This window comes from Ambystoma mexicanum, chromosome 4q, assembly GCF_040938575.1.
Source record: "Ambystoma mexicanum isolate Mex_15411 chromosome 4q, UKY_AmexF1_1, whole genome shotgun sequence".
NCBI classification, from domain to species: domain Eukaryota; kingdom Metazoa; phylum Chordata; class Amphibia; order Caudata; family Ambystomatidae; genus Ambystoma; species Ambystoma mexicanum.
The window spans coordinates 51,928,895-51,947,971 of NC_090928.1; the positions used below are offsets into that span (position 1 = coordinate 51,928,895).

At 49.3% G+C, this 19,077-nt stretch overlaps 1 protein-coding gene across 3 annotated transcripts in view; it reads right to left on the reverse strand.

Annotated features, from left to right (window-relative positions):
* The window catches only part of LOC138467454 (zinc finger protein 300-like), a 392,645-nt gene that overhangs the window by 18,930 nt on the left and 354,638 nt on the right, over nt 1–19,077 (reverse strand). Inside the window, exon 6 of one of the 3 annotated variants that reach the window (XM_069607458.1) lies at nt 18,646–19,005. The exons of 1 other annotated variant lie outside the window; for it this stretch is intronic. In XM_069607458.1, coding sequence (XP_069463559.1) covers nt 18,646–19,005 — 360 coding nt within the window. Of the gene's footprint in view, nt 1–289; nt 19,006–19,077 lie in introns of those variants that run through there. One more of the 3 variants, XM_069607457.1, reaches the window with a different exon arrangement.

Sequence of the window (19,077 nt, forward strand, 5' to 3'; positions counted from 1 at the left end):
TCTGCATGAGTCTGAGGCCTTCCAGTGGAGTGACCAAGTGGACGTGGACCTCTCCCTCAAGCTTGTGGCTGATGGGAAGCATCCGTATGTCATCCTCAATTTGCCCCCACGACAGGACGGGGACCATCACATGCTGGGACAAAGTGCTTCTGGCCCTTAAAGGGCTTATGTTGGAGGTCTGTGACCTGGATCGGAACCAAGTGCCCTATTTCCAACACATGTTCAACCAAATACAAACCCTGACATCACCAGAAGATATTATACCAACGCAGAGGATCTGGCAGTGCCATAGGTTCCACACCAAATTTTTATTAACATGAAATAAATGCAAAAATCAAATATCTACACTTGCAGCACAAGATTGGGTGTAGGACAAAGAACACATGTGGCTGGTAGTGTTAGCACTGATCACAGTAAGGCATAGTATCATTAGTCCATTTTAAAAGCCTCAGTTTACTTCAGTCCAATACTGGTCATGGTTGCAATGTTCCTATTTCATGACAGTCCTCTTGTTCCTGGTTCTAAATTCCTGGTTTCTAATTCATGGCCCATGGTTTTTGAAATTATTGAATTTTGATTTTGTTTGCTTAATAATATTCCCCACTTCCTGGTTTCCCTTTCAAGCATGCCACTGTTCTAAGCCAGCAATTTCTGATGCCTTCCTGCTCTTGCAGAGCACAGTTTGCCTGTGCTCTTTCGCATCTTGATCTTACTGTGTTCCACAGTCTAAGGCCTCCTGGCCTGCTATTCAATTCCAGTCCTGGGCCTGATTCAGCTTGGTTCCGAACCCTGTTGGCTCCTAACCGTGCCTCGTGTTGCAGTCTCCCTTTTGCGGGTGATCTGATGGCGGCCCTCTCTGGGCTTGCTAGATTCTATCCCTGCCATGGGGTCTCGGGTTTCATCCCCCCTTGTGGGGTAGTCTCCCAGCCCCCGTTTGGTCTCTCAGCTTCTCTTGGGCTCTTCACCTTCGCACTCCGGCTTCGGGTATATGGATTCTCGCCCCAATTCAGGCTGTTTAGTGCCTCAGCCCCTCTTGGGATCTTTAGCTTCTCACTCCAGCTTGGGTTATGGCTGGGCTTGTCTGCCCTCCTCCTGGTGCCCTGAATGCACTGCGTACCTGGATTGCGACTGTGGTGTTCCCCAGGAAAGGTGGCAACGCGGCTCCAGCTTCTTTTCTGTCTTCCACATTGGTGAATGGACTTCGGTGCTTCACGGCATTTGGCTACATTTCCTGTGATCGCCTCTCTTCTCTTGTTGGTGGGGCCGAGCGTCTCCAGGTCGGGCTTGGTTCCAGGTAGCAGCGTTCTGAAGGCTTTTTCGCTACTCTGCACTCCATGGCATCTGTGTGGGTCTGCATCCCGACTTCACCTCGAAGCAGGATGGGCCCTCCTCTGCATTTCGGCTCTGAAAGCTTGCATGCCTCTCTCCTGCTCAACCGCTCCTGGTTGGTCCCACAGGCCCTTAATGTTCCTCCCTGGGAGGAGACAGAACAGTCCATTGGTCCTCCATTTCATACAATGAAGGCAACAGTAAAGAGTCAGTTACCATACCAGTTACCTCTTTATGACCATTCCTATAGGTGTCTGGTGCAATCCCCACATAGCCAATAAAGACATTAGATTCCTGGGACAAGGGAGGATAATATATATCCCTGTGTAGGGATAGTCTGCCCTCCAAGTGGGGGTTCAACTCCCAGTGGGATTCCGCTTGCCCTGTCCCTTCGGTGGTGTTAAGCTTAGCGGTCTCATTGGGGCGTGGCTATGCGGCCATGCGGTAGACAGTGAAGCTCGGGAGCTCCGAGACGATCCTGAAAGAAAATGGACTAAACTGGCTGGATTTGCCACATAACACAGCCAAAACGCAACTAACTGGCAGCGGAATACCCAAGGAACAGCTGGGGAGTTTTCTGTGGAGAATCGGAGGAAGAAACAAGTAAATTAAGCATATTGCAGATCTTCCCCGCCGAATCCAACATGGCGGGCGCATTCTGCGTGGCTCACCAAGGAGGACCCTCGCACTGAGCAAGCCAACGGCAGCCCTGCCAGAAACGAGAGATACGCGGTGATAAGACCAGCGAGTTCACCACGCCACATGCAGACTCCTGACGGGACCTCGGCGGGCCGAGAGGCACCCGAACCACCCAGTGTGAGTGTACAGTGAGGACAACGGCTTCATGCATCAGAGAACTGCCGGTTGAGGAGCTGTGCGTGGAAAGTATGCACCGGAGCAGATTCAGCCGGGGCGGTCCCGGAAGGGAGGAGTGGCGGAGGTGTAACGGAGGGGACCCTGAGACCCACAGTCCCTCAACCTCCGCTCCCCCCATGGGGGCCAACAATATCTGGACCGACCCAAACGATCTGGGGGTGGGGCAGAACACCGCCTGTTGGGCCAACAGCACAAGGGCAACAACAGCACAAGGGCAACGCAGCACCCATGTGCATGTCACCCACCAGGAGCGGTCGGGCCCTGAGGCAGCCAGACCGCGACGGGATCAAGGCGGTTTCCACACCCGCCTGCACCATGACAGCGAAATTGCCTGCAGCCCCAGCACGAGGGAGGATTGCAGGTCCACTTCCGTGCATAACACAGCGCCTGGAGAGCGGGGAGAAGAGCCAGAGGGACCTGAAGCGGCTAATCAGATCCACAAGATGGTGAGTGGTGTGGTAACAAGTTGACGCCGGAGGGGAACTCAGGCCCTCGGCCCGCCACGAGGTGCACACAGTAACCGGAAGATTTCAGGCACACCTGGCAATGGGGGGGCCATGATTTGCCACTTCATTACACCGGTGCAGGCGCTGTCCAAACACAAACTTTGATCCACCGGGTTGGGCCTGAACAGACCGCTGGAGTAGCACAAAGCACCCCGACCCGGGCTCAGGGGGCCGAACTTCCGATACGAGGGCGCTTGATAAGCCCACTAACCAGAAGGTGCAATTATAACACAAGCATCCCGGAGTGAATGTCAGAACAGAGGTCATAAAGTGAAACCCACGCCCCCACCCACAGGCAGCAGAGACAGTGAAGGAAATAGAACCTACCTGAGGACAAGGGAGGTAGCTCACCTCCGAATAGCAGCCGAAATAAGCAACAGAGACAAGTAAGGAAACATTACGCTCGATACATGAGAGGGCGCAATCCTTCCCTCTCCCCCTTCCCCCGGGGGTCAACTGAACCACACCTGCACTGCCTAGCACAGCAAATAGAGGTCAAGGGCATCTTTTGTGCACATAAACCCGGGAACACGGCCCAAACAACAGCTAAGGATCGTGACACTGGGCCATTGTAGGACCTGGCCAAACACAGAGGGAAGTTGGAGGCCTCCGGACATTTACCTGGCGTGAACAACAGGAAAGAGTGCGCATGCTGAGCTGACACCTGGGAAAGCACAACCCATGGTGTCTCCTAGAGCAGACCGGACTCCACCCGCAAAGCTGGACCGGGCAGATACAAAACAGGTGCAACCTGCTAGTATACACCCCCTGTTAAGTGGCGGTACTAGGCCACAACAAGCACGAGAAGGTCCAACGCCCTGTCCGGTGCAGCGCAACTGCGATGCGAGGCACTCAGTTACGCACAGCAAACAGAACACAAGGTGAACCCCCAGGAGAATTTGGTGGGGGCAGGAAAACTGCAAAAGTGCACAAGGACTAGACCTCTGAGCCTGCAAAGAAGTAAAAGGAGAGAAGTGATCCTGTTTGGGCCGGCAGCATCGAACTCACGCTAAGACCTTTCGCAGAAAAACGCATAGCTGTGAAGAGACGCCCTCGGACGTCTAAGTGATAACCCCACCTGTGATGACAGACCGTGCTCCAGGCGCTGAGAAGGTGACTGAGTCTTGCAAAACGCCAAGGGGAGGAGAATGCCAGACAAATCAAAAGGCGGAAGAGGCAAACAAACCAGCATGGAATCTTTTTCCAAGAAGCATGACAAAAGCCAACCCACCTCGTCGGACACAAACATGGCTGCAACTAGCTACGAACTGCAGGAGGGAGGCCGAGGCGGTGGCCCCATACTGGAGGTTGTTGTTTACTCTTTTTGGCAGGAGTGAAATACGTCTGCTGTAAGAAGTCAAAGTGGATTTGCTTGAGACGTGAATTTAGTGCTATTTTTTTGTGTTTGACGTAATATGAATGTCCATTCCTCCTCAGGTATTACTAACTGTAGGGAGTTCTCCCATCTTGTTTTCCTGCGTGTGTTGACGGGTACAGTGTCTGTTAAGATGGATCGGTAGATGGTTGAGACCAATCTGCCCTTGCCTTGTGCTTGGATCACATCATGCAATAGTTGCCAAGTTGAGGGTTGTCGCAGGAAGGTGGGGAAGAGTGCCTGGAGGGTGTATCTAGTTCTGAAGTAGAGAAACCTGTCCAGGGAGGTGACGCCCCCTCTCTCCGTTGCTTGTTGGGGTGTTATAAAAACTCCCTCATTGAACAGGTAACCCAGAGTGTTTATCTGCAACTTTCCCACCCATTGATGAAAGACCTTTTCGGAGGTCAGAGGGATCCCTGGTATGAATTTGATCGAGAGGAGGAGCGAGTACCTCACCGGAACTTTGTATTTTTGTGCGAGTCTCTTCCAGATCCCATAGGTCGCGAGGACAACATTCATGGTATTGTTGGGTACTGGGAGCTGACTAATGATGACCACCCTCAGTAAGTTGGGAGTCGCAAGGGTGCGCTCTATTTGTACGTGTGGCCTGACGAAGTGTGTGGTGTACCATTAGCTGAGGAACTGCGCCTTCGTCGCCCAGAAATATCTCTCTAAGTCAGGGAGAGCTAATCCCCCCCTTGACACCGGGAGTGTCAGCATTGAGTGAGCGACCCTGGCCGGTTTGCCCACCCATAAAAGCTCTAAGACTAGACTTTTAATTTTCTTCAGAAAGGGTTGTGGGATTAAAATGGGAATATTGGAGAAAAGGTACAGCAGTTGTGGTAGGACCACCATTTTGACTAGTGAGGCTCATCCCCACAGGGTTAGCGGGAGAGATTTCCAATGGTTTACTTTCTCCTGCAGTGTTTTTACTACAGACTCGTAGTTGTCACGGAATACTTCGTGGTAGTTTAGTGACATCAATATCCCTAGATAGCGTACCCGTGAGGTCTCCCATGCAAAGTGATAGTCATCAGTGAATGGTTTGGTGGCAGGAGTGAGCGGGAATATGATTGATTTAGTGTGGTTAATTTTTAGGCCAAAAACTGCCCCAAATTTAACTACTTCCCTCATCACTGGATTCAGATTTTCAACGGGGTCTCGAATGAATAGCGCTACATCGTCCGCATTTAGGGATATAATCAACCTGTGTGGACCTATGTTAAGTCCCCGGTGGAGTTGACGGGATCGCAGGGTCGACGCCAGCGGTTCCATTATCAATGCGAATATTAACGCTGATAGCGAGCACCCTTGCCTGGTACCCCGTTGTAGTTTGATGGGGGCCGATCTCGCTGATCCCACTAGCATGGTAGCTTGGGGGTTGTTGTATAATAATGATATAAGTTTAATGAAATGGGCACCTAGGCCCATCCAGGTGAGTACTGAGAATAGGAAAGGCCACTCTCCCGAGTCGAAGGCCTCTTCGGCATTGAGCAGAACCGCGACGGCCCGGTGAGTGGGGTCCAGAGCCTCGATAATCCCAAACAGCCTTCTGATGCCGAATGTCGTACTGCGACTGGGCACAAAGCCAGCCTGGTCCGCGAGCACGAGACCGGGCATCAGTGGTAGTAACCTCTTTGTAAGTATTTTTGCGAGTATCCTGTTATCGAGGTTAAGTAGAGAAATGGGTTTATACGACACGCATTCTTCTGGGGGTTTGCCGGTCTTGTGTAATAAAATGATATTGGCCTCACGAGAAGACTGTGGGAGAGAGCCTGATTCCAGCGCCTCATCGTACACCTCGGCAAGAAGGGGAGCTAGGGTATTTGCAAAAGCTTTGTAGAATTCCCCCGTTAGGCCATCATGCCCTGGGGCTTTGGTGTTTGGGAGGGTTTTGATAGCTTCAATTATCTCTTCTGACGTGATGGGTTCATTGAGGGGTTCTCGCAGCTCTTTCTCTACCCAATAGAGTTCTGTGTCTTCAAGGTACCTGTGTAGGGCTTCAGTGTCCGAGTTGTATTTTGAGGTGTACAGGTCCTGGTAGAAGGATTGGAATGCTTCTGCTATTTCCTCGTCTGTGTGCACGATCGTGCTTGTCTGGATCGTATCCCTTCAACCATCGTAGGCTTCTGGTCGGCATTTACTAGTTTTGCCAGGAGGGCTCCTGGTATTTGGCCTTCGCCGTATTGACAGACCTGTCTGTTGCAGCTTAGGAATTTTACTTCACGTTTCGCTGTGGCTCTGAACGTCTGCATTTCTTTTTTAAGAGCAGCCTGGCAGCGTGAGTCATTTGTGGTGGAACATTTGAGTTTGAGGAGTTTTAACTGTTCCTCACTGGAGGTTAGTTCCCGTCGGAACAGTTTAAGGAGCTCTGCTCTAGAGCTGGTGTTGTGCACTGCCGAGTGGAACGTGTAGTCACGCTGCTCCCAGTTACTGTGCCTCCACGCATCCACTAAATCGTAGGCTTTGCATATTTCCTGCACCTGGAGGCTGGCTTTGGAGATCGGCAGTGTTGTGTTCCGTGACCTGTCTTTTGTGGGGTCTAGGGCAGTGTTCAGATCTCCTCCCCAGACAATTGTCTCTGCGCCTTGTACTGAGAGATGTGTGAGCACCCAATCAAAGCTGTTTGCACCATCAAAATTGGGGCCGTAGGAGTTGACCAAGGTGATTTCTTTGCCTTCTACTATCCCTTTCACCAAGAGAGATCTGCCTTCTGTGTCTTTCTCTGAGTTTATCAGCCGAAATCCAGTCCTCCGACTGATCAGGATCGCTACACCTCTGGCATACGCTGAGTACGAGGAGAAATATCTATGACAGCCCCAGTTTCAGGCCCATTGATGCTCGTTTCCAGGGAGGAGGTGCGTTTCTTGGATCATGGCCACATCCACTTCATGCCTCTTCGGTTTGAAGGATCTACCTTGTTTTAGAGGGGCGATTGCCCCCTCTAATGTTCCATGTGGTGACTTTGAATTGTTTGCTTGACCTGCAGGTTTATGCTGATGTTGTTGAATCTGACTCGAGGGGTCTCCAGGCGCCGCAGGCGGCGCTTACATCTGATTGCTGGTGGTCTCCAGAGTGTGTGGAAGAGGAGGTACGACACTGCGTGGTGGCTTGGGTGGGCGGCGGGGGTCGCCGGTCCGGAGGCGCATTCCCAACCCCATTCTCCAACTTCTTTCCTTACACGGCCAACCCCCAATTCGGCCGTTTGCTCCTTTGGTCGGGGTACGATCCGCAACGGCGCGGGTCTGTCCCCTGAATTCCCACCCATTAACAATGAACAATTGAGTTAACTTTGCTGTGCAAGGGGTACTAGAGGCTTCCCAAGTTGCACGGCCTCGGAGTGCTTAACTCCCATGTTTATTTCCGAAAAGTTGCTGTGTTTTGTACGTAGGTTTTAGTGCCGATGACCTTGTGTTAGTTATGTTGGGTTTCTGTGGATTCTTTCTCTTTGTGCTTGTGCCTGGTTGATGTTTAGCCTGGGGCATCCTGCTCGATCCAAGAATGCGTTTGCCTCTTTCGGTGTCTGGAAAAAATGGACTTTTCCCCCTTGTTGGATTCTGAGACATGCCAGGAAGAGCATTGAGTATGTGATTTGGTTGTCTTTGAGCCTTTGCCTGGTGGGTGGAAGTAAAGGATCTCCTCTGAGACTGGACTGCCGGGGAGAAGTCCGGATAAAAGTGTATTCTGTCTCCGTCGTGGTGGAGCTCACCTCTCTCCCTGGCTAGTCGGAGGATGGTAGCACAGTCTTTATGATTGAGCAATTTTTCAATTATTGGCCTGGAGGGGGCACCTAGGATGGGTTTCGAGGATGGAATCCTGTGTGCTCTTTCCACTACAAACAGGTGAGAGAGGGCTTCCCGACCGAAGAGGGTGGCGCATAGTGCTTCGACGAAATCTTCCATCTTCGCTTCAGGCTGGTGTTCCCTCACCCCGATAATCCTAATATTATTCCTTCGTGAGCGACCCTCTAAATCTTCACACCTGGCGGTGGCTGCCTTCATTTGGGTCTCAAGTTGGGTGACTCTTGCCACAAGGGTCACTGTGCCGTCATCCAGATTGGACACGCGTTGTTCAACCTCGTTGAGACGCTCAGTGTGAGTGTCCATTCGGTGTTGGAGGAGATCTACTTTAGAGGAGAATCACACCCATCTTGTTGTTCAAACTCCCTATGCCTGCTTTTAGGTCTAACAGGAGTCCCTTAATGTCAGTAGAGGCGATTCCCTCATCCATTTGGTGCCCACTGTAAGTTGGGGTCTCTGGCTCCTCTTGGAGTCTGGGGGTTTTGGGGACTGTTTCAGGCTCGAAGGTCAGCTTTCTCTCCGTCTTCCCCATTGGACCTGCACTGTTGGGGTGTCCCTGCGTTGAATATAGCATGCGCAGTTTCAAGGCGCTAGTTGTCCCCCTGAGATGGGGCGTGGTGCGTGTTATGCGGGGAGTATTGGTGATGACAATGCGTCCCCCTGGGGGCGAGGAGCAAGGAAATGTCACCCAGCTCGGGTGCAGTACTTTAAGTTTGCAGTTCACAGGGGGGGCTGGAAGTCTAGCAGTGGGTGGGAGAGGAAAGGTGCTGCCCACTCGGCGGTATTTGTACAGAGTCCACTTCTTCAGGTAGTGTGGGGCAGTAGAGGCTGTTTCCCCACTCCGCCTCGCCGAGGGAAGAAGACCCGCCACGCAGCCTCTCAATTTGGATGTTGAGTTCTAGAGGAAGGTGCGCGGTTTGTTGAGATGCGCGGCTTGGGATCAGACGCAGCCTGAGCACGCAGGAGGGGGCCCGAGCAGGACTGCCAAAGGTTGGGTTAGCGTTCCCCCAGCACCCGCCGTACTTGTGAGGAGTGGTTGGCTGGTGGGCCCCCGCCACTGGTCTCTGCCTGCCTCTCTGGTGTTTTGCAGGGCCGCCACTGGTTGCCATCCGTGGCTCCTGGGTCACGGCTCCCAGCCCAGCTCCCCCGCTCCGCGCAGCAGGAGGAAGATGCCGCGCACCGCACCGGGTCAGGTGGTGTGAGCAGCGGGAAGCCGGGAGGTAATCAGGCTCGATCCTAGGCCCCCCGCCCGAGCCGCGGCCCCCAGTCGTCCGCTCCAGTCGTGGCCGTGGATGCAGCGCCGTGGGGCCTCTGCTGCAGGGAGGGGGGCCACACTCCAGCCCCCGTCCGCGGCCCGCGGATGATCAGCACGGCTCTGTCTCTTGGGGATGTGGTGTGGGAAGGCGGCTCTCCTTTGCCCGATCCCCGCTCAGGCACAGGCCGTCACCCTCCGCCCCGGCGTCTGGTGGGTCCACTTGATTACCCTGGGCGTCAGTCTTGGGTGACTGCATTTAGGGTCGCCGGGTCTCCGGTTTGGCCCCAAACTTCGCAGGACAGTGGGGCAACATCTGGCCAGCAGGGATGTTATTTGGTCAGGTCGACAGTATTCCGAATTACAGAGGATGATGCTGGATTAATAATGGGTCGTGCCGGAGCTCACTAAGATGCGGCCATCTTGGTTGGCCCTCTAGCGCCCTCTGAGGCAGCATCCATTTGGGCAGGGGATTTCAACTGTGCATTGGACCCGCTCCTAGACCGTTCAGACGATAAAAACAAGAGGCTGGCCCCACCAGCGAAAGCACTCCAGGAGGAATCTACATGCAGACAAAAGGGGATACACCCACTATAGTGCCCCACACGGTACATTTTCATGCATACATAACCTTTTTTACTGGGAGAATTCACTAGCGTACGTCACAGAGCGAGAACACTCTCTAACCATACCCCGGTAACTGCAATATGGGCATACACGCACAGGAAAGCCCCAATACCGACTTGGAGATTGAGGGCAGAGACGATGCTAGAGGGGGAGGTCTAAGGGTATCTGCAAGATACGATAGATGATTACTTTCAATTCAACACAGGTAGCATAGACAGATCGGCAACAGAGTGGGACGCCTTTAAGGTAGTAGTCAGAGGAGCAGCGGTTGGGTAGACAGCGGGACTCAAGGGGAGGGTCCTGACAGAACATGGGGAGATCGAACAGGAAATAGAGAGGATGGAATCGCAAGCGGGTTCACTGGGGGTGGAATCACCTGAACTAGTATCCCTTAGGATACAGTGCAAGGCAATCTGGGAGAAACTGGGGAATCTAAATTACGCGAAATACACCCAAAGGCTACATGCTGAAGGGGATAAACCGGAGAGGCTCCTGGCCTGGCTAACCAAACAAGAGGTTAAGAAAGTCCCAATCAATGTGATTAAGAATAATGCTGGGGAAGAGGTGAGGACCCAGGAGGGAATAAACAAGGTTTTCTCGCAATTTTACGAGTCCCTATACTCAAGTACTCATGAAGCAGATAACTCGGATATTGCAGACACCCTAGACCAGATTGACCTCCCAAAGTTTGAAGTAGAACATGCACAGATGCTCAAGGCTCCCTTAACGGCAGGGAATTAGAAGCGGAGCTAGACAGCCTCCCGACGTCCAAGACTCCGGGACCCGATGGGCTACCCGGAGAGTTCTACAAGACATATAAGACCACTTTAGTTGCTAAATTATTGGAGGGGTATCAGGAAGCGTTTGAATTGGGCCAGTTGCCAGACAGCATGCGAGAAACCCTCATAATACCCATCCTGAAACCAGGTAAACCCCCCCTAGACGCAGGCTCTTACAGGCCTATCTCATTGATAAATCAGGACTGCAAAATCCTAACGGCAGCTCTAGCCAACAGGCTCAAAAGGGTAATACACACAACTAGTGCACCCCGACCAGATGGGCTAGGTCCCGACGCGTAACACCATTTGGAACTTGCAAAGGCTACACCACGTGGTGTATCAAACCAACGGTCAACAGGATAAAAGCGTTTAGCGTCTTTAGACTTGGTTAAGGCCTTCGATTCTGTGCACTGGAATTGGCTGTTCAGGGTGCTGGCCCACTTTGGGGTGGGTGAGGGCTTCCTTACATGGATCAGGTTATTGTACAGAGACCCTAAGGCCAGAGTCAAGACAGGGAGGCATATCTTGGAAGCATGGAGGATATACAGGGGCACAAAACAAGGCTGTCCACTATCCCGATGCTCTATATTAGCTTTGGAACCCTTAGCGGTCTTCGTGCGAGTAACAATGTCACGCACCTCCTGTCATTATACGCTGATGATATGCTTTTGTTGGTCAATAACCCTTGCGTAAACCTTCCCGACCTCCTGGCGGCAATAGACGCCTACGCCATACTATCAGGCATTTCCATTAACAAAGCGAAATCCATCATATACCCCCTTGGAGAACTTAGACAGGTTCCCATAAAGCAGTTGCCACACCTGGGTCTCACGTGGGCACCACGCACCTTCTGATATTTGGGTATAGACATACATCACGACCCTGCACACACACACATACTGCCAACATGCAAACGGCCCTAGAAAAAACTATGAAATCCATGGAGTTCTGGAAGACATTGCTTTTGGGGATGGTAGGGAGAGCAGCCCTCTTAAAAATGACGGTCCTACCTCGCCTGTTACATTATTTCACAAACATACCTTACAACATACCTGGGTTATTCTTTAAGAAATTGTACATGATAGTGTGAGAATTCCTGTGGGGCGGAGGGCAGAATAGACTAGCTCTACATGCTCTACAAAGAGACTACCTGTTCAGGGGAATCAATGTGCCGGGCTACGAGAGATACTATCTAGCAGGACAGCTGCAATTTGTGGTTCGATGGCTAGGGGATGAAGAATCCATAGATTTGCTGCTATTCCAGACGGCATTGCAAAACTGCTACCTACGAGAACTCATCTGGATGGACAAATCCTGAGCCAAGGGCCTCCCAACCCTGCTCAGATTGGGGCTAGCGCTATGGAAAAGGGTGTGTAAGATTCAAGGGACCCAAGACCAGTGCTCTCTGCAGATCCCCCTGGCGGGACTTGCAGGCACCAGACCGGAGGCTTTGACTGCATACAGGGCACACTGGGAAGCTAAGGGAGTGGCTGAGGTCGGAGGCCTATGGAAGGAAGGGAAATGGGTACATTTCAACCCCCTTACAGAAGGAAATGAAATTCACAAAGGAACTTTCATGCTACACAATAGCATGGTCCTAACTATTAAGAGGAGATGGCCGGATCTTACCGAGGAAGGGGAACCGCAAAAAGACCTAGATAGGTGGTATGGCATCTCAGAAGGAGAACATATGACATCAAGGCTGTACGAACAGCTCATGAAAACTAATAACACCAAGAAAATGCAAGCGCGTGGTGAATGGGAGTCTGAACTCCAGAAGCCCTTTACGGATCAAGAGTGGTCAAGGGTCCTACGATATACGAAAACGGTCTCAAGAAATGCAAGATTCAAGCAGACGCAGCTCTATGTCACCCACAGAGCGTACATCACCCCAAAAAGACTTTCCAAAATGGGGAACAAAGACATTCAAACTTGCCCCAGATGTGCCGAGGAAAATGCAGACATGCTCCACATGTTCTGGGGGTGCCCAGTAATATAAACATTTTGGGAAGACATCAAAGCAAGGGTGACAAGGGGCGGAGTGCAAATGCAACAATGGACACAGAGAGCTACTTGTTGGGACTATTCCCAAAGGGTGGCAAGCAAAGGACACATATAGCCAAGATGAAGGACTTGATGTGCATTTTGGCGAAACGCCGGATTGCCATGTCGTGGAAGACTGACACAGGGCCCAGAATACAAGCATGGTGGGCCGACTTAAATCGTTGGGCATTGGCAGAGACAGTTGTATGGACCAGTGCAGTACAAAGAGGGTCAGGAGAAATTAGCGACAAGTTATTAGCCTGGAACACACTTCTACAGGATATGCTAGGATCCAGAGACGACAGAGATATTGAGGACCCGATGTGTCGGTTAGCGTGGTCATACACCAGACAGATCGAGAGGAAAGCCCTAATGGGGGTGTCAGACCAGCTGTGGTGCCATCCGAACATTAGTCCAAGAGGTTGGGCGAAAGGACATGCAGCCAGTAACTCAAAACCCAGTAATTGTGCATGGTGGAAAGTGCAAGCGCCATAATCATCACTATCGCGAGAGCCTCCCCGCAAGTATTGCCATCTGTATGTTATGTTATTTTATTTGTAGTTTTGTTGTTTATGTTGAATGTTTAAAAAACAATAAAGATTTTTTTTTTAAAAAGCTTAGCGGTCTCACCTCCCGAGTCCCTAAGGGGATGGCTCCCTTTGGGGGCAGGGGTCAATTCCCTGGATTCATCATATTCCGTACTTATTGTTAGGTGTAGTGTGATGTTCTGCTGTACCTGTGTGAATGCCTAGGTTTGTCTCACTCTCCTGTATGCGCTATTCCCACATATCCCTGTGACAGATTTCAACAACCACCCCCTGAATACCTGTTGCTGGGTATCAGTGATTGGCATGCCAGCAGGATGTTAGTAGCAATGGGACTACACTTTTAGAAAGTGCCCCAGCCAGATTGTTCAATAACAAAGTGTGTTCAATAACAAAGTGAAAACGCGGTTTTGGTTGCCATATCTACCACATCTATTCCTACCAAACGATTTCTGGCTGGCATTCATAGAACCAAAGTTATTCTAAATTGTGCATTGGCCTTCTCTGGAATAAGAACGGAGGAAACCCTCCTTTGAAAGGAAACAAGTAGTTTTCACAATGACTGTACATCCCCTAGGCCTGGTGGCAGTTTGGTTAATAAATAAGTATAAGTCATATCTGGTTTTATAAGGTGGCCTATGGGAATAAAGTAAAACAAAAGAGTTTATGGCTGGAAGGTTTAGAATTAATCTTAACCTCTGTCATCACTCTGGGCAACCCTCCAGATCATCGTTCTTCACCTGCCAAGCCATTACAGGAAGGGGAAAGACCATAAGCAAATCAGGCTTGGTCCCACATCAAAAGGGGCAGTCCAGCATGAACTGCTGGGTCAGATCCCTTTTGCACGAGAGCACAAGCATGCTCAGAGCTGTTTCGGCCTCATTGGGTGTCACCAGTGAGGAGTAGCTTGTGTCTCTAGGCCTATGGGAATATAGTTATACTGACCAAAACCATTTGAAGTAATTTTATTGTCAGCCTGATTTTTAGTGACTCATTCAACTGTCATAGTTTTGTGTACCCTTGTCTGAAGCTGGGATTCACCCACAAAAAATATTTGGGTCCAGCCCTAGAAGACTCTTTTGTTCTCTCTGTGAAGGCTTGTCAGCTTCCGAAAGGGGACAGGATATACCCCCAGGGGGTTAGCTGGTAACTGGTGCCTCAAAGGCAATCCTTTCAGGACCATAGAGAGGGCGCACCATTGTGGAAAGGAGAGTCTCTTTGATGTAAGGCAGACATGGGAGAGGGAGGAGTTGGAGTAGAGAAATTACAGTCAGAAGAAAGTTCCCATCATCTTGGCATCTATTAGGCCACCTACACTTCCTGTGCTCCCTCCCTACTTCTTGCATACAAAGCACTCTAAGACTGACATCACCAAGTAAACACTTTTACAACAGCAGCCAGGACTGGACCCTCAGAGTAGGCTTGAAATAGACCAATTTGACCTTGGCAAATTGAGTCTATAAAAGGGTGAGGCTTCCCTCCCCTTCAGTTCAATCACCTTTGGACTCCAGAAGGAGGAGTATTTCATTGGGGTATCAGTCGGTCCAAAACATTCAGCCATTCAGGTGAAAATAAGGACTTCCAAGGAAGGAGCAAGACATTCCCTTCATCCATCCCAGAGAGCCATTTTGAGTGACCTGATGCTGGGCCTGCCTGCTTAGACACTGGTATCCAGGACTCTGCTTCGTCATGCTAAATGCAATTTACCATATGTTGAACAGCACTGGGTATTGGACTCAATCAACCCGCTCACCAACCAGAAGATAAAGCTGTTGAGCCCAAAGAACAAGAAGGAAAGGTATCTGTAGTGGTTCTGCCCCCCCCTGGCCTGGATTTTAGGGCCATAGTGACACTTAGAACCGTACTTTTTACCTTTGCAAAATACATATACTTTGAACTTGACTGCTGAGTCTATTTAGGCAAAAGTCTGCATACTCTCTCTCTTCCTTTACAGGGGTCCATTATTAGTATTTATTGGTCGCTTTTTGTTTTTTGTTTAATTGAAGACTTATTTTTTGTAGAGCCTTGATTGGACATGGTTGTTGCTTGGGTGCTTCTCGGTTAGTTCACATCCCTCTTCAAGAGGATAGCTTGCTCTCGGCCCATGCTCCCTAAGGGGCGAACGGGATGTATCATTCATGTTGTGCCAGTTTCACTCTTATGGTTGAGATTACTGCTGGTTTAGTAGTAGTGGGGGTCTGAATAGGAGCTTCAACCACTCCTGCAAACCAGTGGTCGTTTATCACACCCTTGTCAAGAGTCTTATCTATTAAGTTATCCTCTCTTTGATATTACAGTCTTTCTGTGTCTCTGTTTGATTGGTAAAGAAAATGGGCATTGCTGGCATCCCAGGCTGTGTTTCTTGTCCTTGTGAGCATGGTCTTTAATTTGTGTTATGCCATACCATAAAAGGTGTCAGCTCACAGACCTAGAACAGCATGGATGGGCGATATTTCTTGTAATCATAAAGAACTTACAAGTACTTACCCCACATTCCTTTCATATAATTGTCTTACCTTCTACATGCACAACTGGGTGTTCGAGTGCATGCACCTTGGTTCCTCTGTGCATGTAGATTGATAGGTTATTTACTCTCTGTGTGATCTTGTGCACATTTTTATGCCAATAACTCCTGCATAATGTCTCCCTTTGACAGACCCTTGACATTCCCCATGCTGTGGAATACCCAGTTTGGATCATAGATTCCAGAATTAGATTAGTCGGAATTGCTTTGGATGAGGTCCCAAGGCTTAGCAACATTGCTGTACATCAACGGGGTGATAATTAATAGGTTATTCCTATGTGAAACTGGAGTTTGAATGGAGTTTGAATGCAAAACACTGCAGGGGAATTATTAATATATTGTCTGTCTATCAACATTTTCTTGCTAATCCATTGTAAGTGGTAATTAACCTCCCTTGCTGAAGCATGGGTGCGTTGCATTTGAAATACAGTGCAGCACAACTTACCCGTAGTGTAGCACAGGTGGTGTGTAAAGGCTATTCTCCGAGCAAATTTCGGTGCACTGTGTTTTACAAGCAAAGCATACAATATTTATGGTCAGACTTCAGTTTTACACATTTTAGCAGGGAAATTATAGTTTGACGATTATCCTGATAGCCTATAGACCTTTTCATAAAAGCTTTACGAGGGCGCACCCTGACCTTCCCACCATTAGGAACATGATTTCATAGAAAAACAGTATTACATGCAAAATAATGTTTTAAAATGACATTATGACCATTAGTACATAACATCAATATTTGGGTAGATGATATGATGTACTATTTTGACCTAGAACCTAGGAATACCAAAACTGTGCACAGATTTATTGAGTCTGTCTTTTTCTTTGCCTAATGGTCTCATTACATTTCGGGTACTTACGCAGTTTTCATATTTATTCTGTGAGAAACCTGAAGATGTCTCTCTAGCTAGTCCCCAGGGATATGTCATCCAGGTGGCCAGGACACGGCCATTGCTATTGGAGCCAGTTTCTGGGGGTGGACCAGTGCGGGAGGATCACCTGGATGGGGGGTCCTCTGGGAGTGGGACACCGACAGGTGAGATGGAGTATCCCCCTTCCTTTGATACCTTTTCCCCATCCTCTCACCTAGGATATTCAAAACCACTGTTCCCCTCCTTTACGACACGTAAACTTTTGTACAACACAAAGGACAACGGACTAACACCAGAGCCGTTTACCTGACATGTCCCAACACAAGGGTCAGACCAAGTCAGGCAATTAACCTGAATTACACACATCTGATGGCTCTTTCGCTTCCCCACAGGGATAAAAGGTGGAGCACGGCAGACGGTACAACCAGACAGCTACTCAAGCGCAGCAGTTCAAGAGAAGGATAAAGGCGGCAGGAATCGGGAGGGTGCCGAGGAGAGAAGTGACATTGCCCTTTTTGTCCCAGACCTGTGGAACCTTTGAGGAAGAAAGCCTTAGACCGCGAACAATAGCAAAAGTGTCTTGCAGCAAATGTCAACGGTACACGGGGCAAAGCCTACGCCAATAAGCAGGAGCGAGGGAAGCTCCTGCGACCGTGCTACCGGCCTTGACTCCAGAGAAGCCAAAAGCCAAGTGGTTCATCACAGCCGGTGAGTTGAGGGGAGAACCAATAAGACCCGGGCCGTGTTAATTGAGAATCAGCTTTTACCCAGTTCAATGAACTATGAAAGAACTGTAAAAGTGTTAAGGGGAGACAGCTGCAGAGGGAGACCAGCACCACATCGGTGCTAACTCAAGAGACTCTGGTCGATCCCCATCTGAGCAAAACTACAGAAACCAAGAGGCTGTAGGAGGGCTGTATAAATCGGCCAAAGAGGTCATACTGACGGTCAAGCAAAATCCCTGTTCAATCGAAAGACTTTGATCTACAATCTGTGTGAGAGAAAGGGAAGCGAATCCCACCGTGAGAGAAAACAAGGGAAGCGAATCCTAACAGGGGAAAAGTCTAAAGTCCCAAGAAACAGTGTGTAAACAGAAGTGTTCCCGGCAAAGGGATGTCTGCTGGAACTATTTAAAAAGGCATTAAGATTTGTGAAGAAGAAAAAGCCATAGTAAACCTGACCAAGGAAGGCTTAGAACAAGAGAGGTCAGCACACGGAAAAGGGGGACCCAAGGGTGGAGAATCCTCACCCTAAGTGAAAAGAAGAAACAAACTTTCATTTGTTGAAGGAACTTTTGTTGTGTTGTTTTGAAGACATCAGGTCCTCGAAGGCAAGAGACTTTCAAGTGAAACGAGACTTGGCCATCGACGGCCCTGATAACTGAAAACTGAACTGTCATCTCGTGCTGGGAAAGCTCGAGAGTGTGCTGTGCTCCACGATCCCACCTTACCCTGTGCTCAAAACGTGGGGAATGGAGACCCAGGCTATCGCATCCTGACATATTATTTGAGAACACTACTTTCTTTTCTTGAGAACTATCCCACAACTCTGTAAGGTTTGGCAATAGGTTTCTTAGTATAGGCCCTTTTATTTTGACACAATGCCACTAGGACTGCCTTATTTTTCATTTGATGGTTGACGCTTGCTCCCATCCTAGATTTAGGTGATTTTCCAACTGGCATACAGCATTCATTGTTCAATAAACACCCTTGAACTTTGCTCACTTGTGTCCGTCTTACTTGTTGTCACCATGAGTTCTTCACAACACACATAGCATTAGATCAAACTATTTGTTTTGTTTTACTTTGTCTTTGTATGTATTTTCCAATGTCCAAAGAGATGGTGCTTTCGGCTGAACCTTTTTCCACATTCATTGCACTGATAAGGTCTTTCACCTGTGTGCATTCGTTGGTGTCTAATAAGAATTCCCTTCTGACTGAAACTTTTTCCACATATAGCACAATGATAAGGTTTCTCCCCTGTATGTGTCCTTTCATGAATTATAAGCTTTGAGATTGTAGAAAAGATTTTGCCACACTCAGTACATGTGCATCTTCCCTTTTCTTTATGTGCTTTCTGATTTGCAGTACGGCTGTTCTTCTGGCAGATCTGCTCACCTTCGATATGTAGGTATGTTTGGTAGCTTTGCACTGGGGTTGATTCACATGGAATAATGTTATCATTTATTGTAGAACCCTCAAGTGTTTTATCAGGTTCTAAACTCTGCACATAGGGTGCTATCTGATGTAAGTTGGAAGGTGTAAGTTTACTGTAGCCCCTTTCCAACTGTGCAGTTTCCCCTCCATCCTGTTCCAGATGATGACCCGACCACAGCTCACTATTAGATGTCCTTCTCTCATAATCACTATGGCCCATGTTTGCTTTCAGTTTTTTTCCTGCAGATTTGCACAAGGTTGATTTATCAGTTTGTTTCAAAGAATTATCCAGGATTTTCTTTCTTTTCATGGTCCGTTTCCCTGTTGAATTAGAAATAAATACACATTATTAGCATTCTACAATTGCATTGTAATAATAATTTCATACCAGAT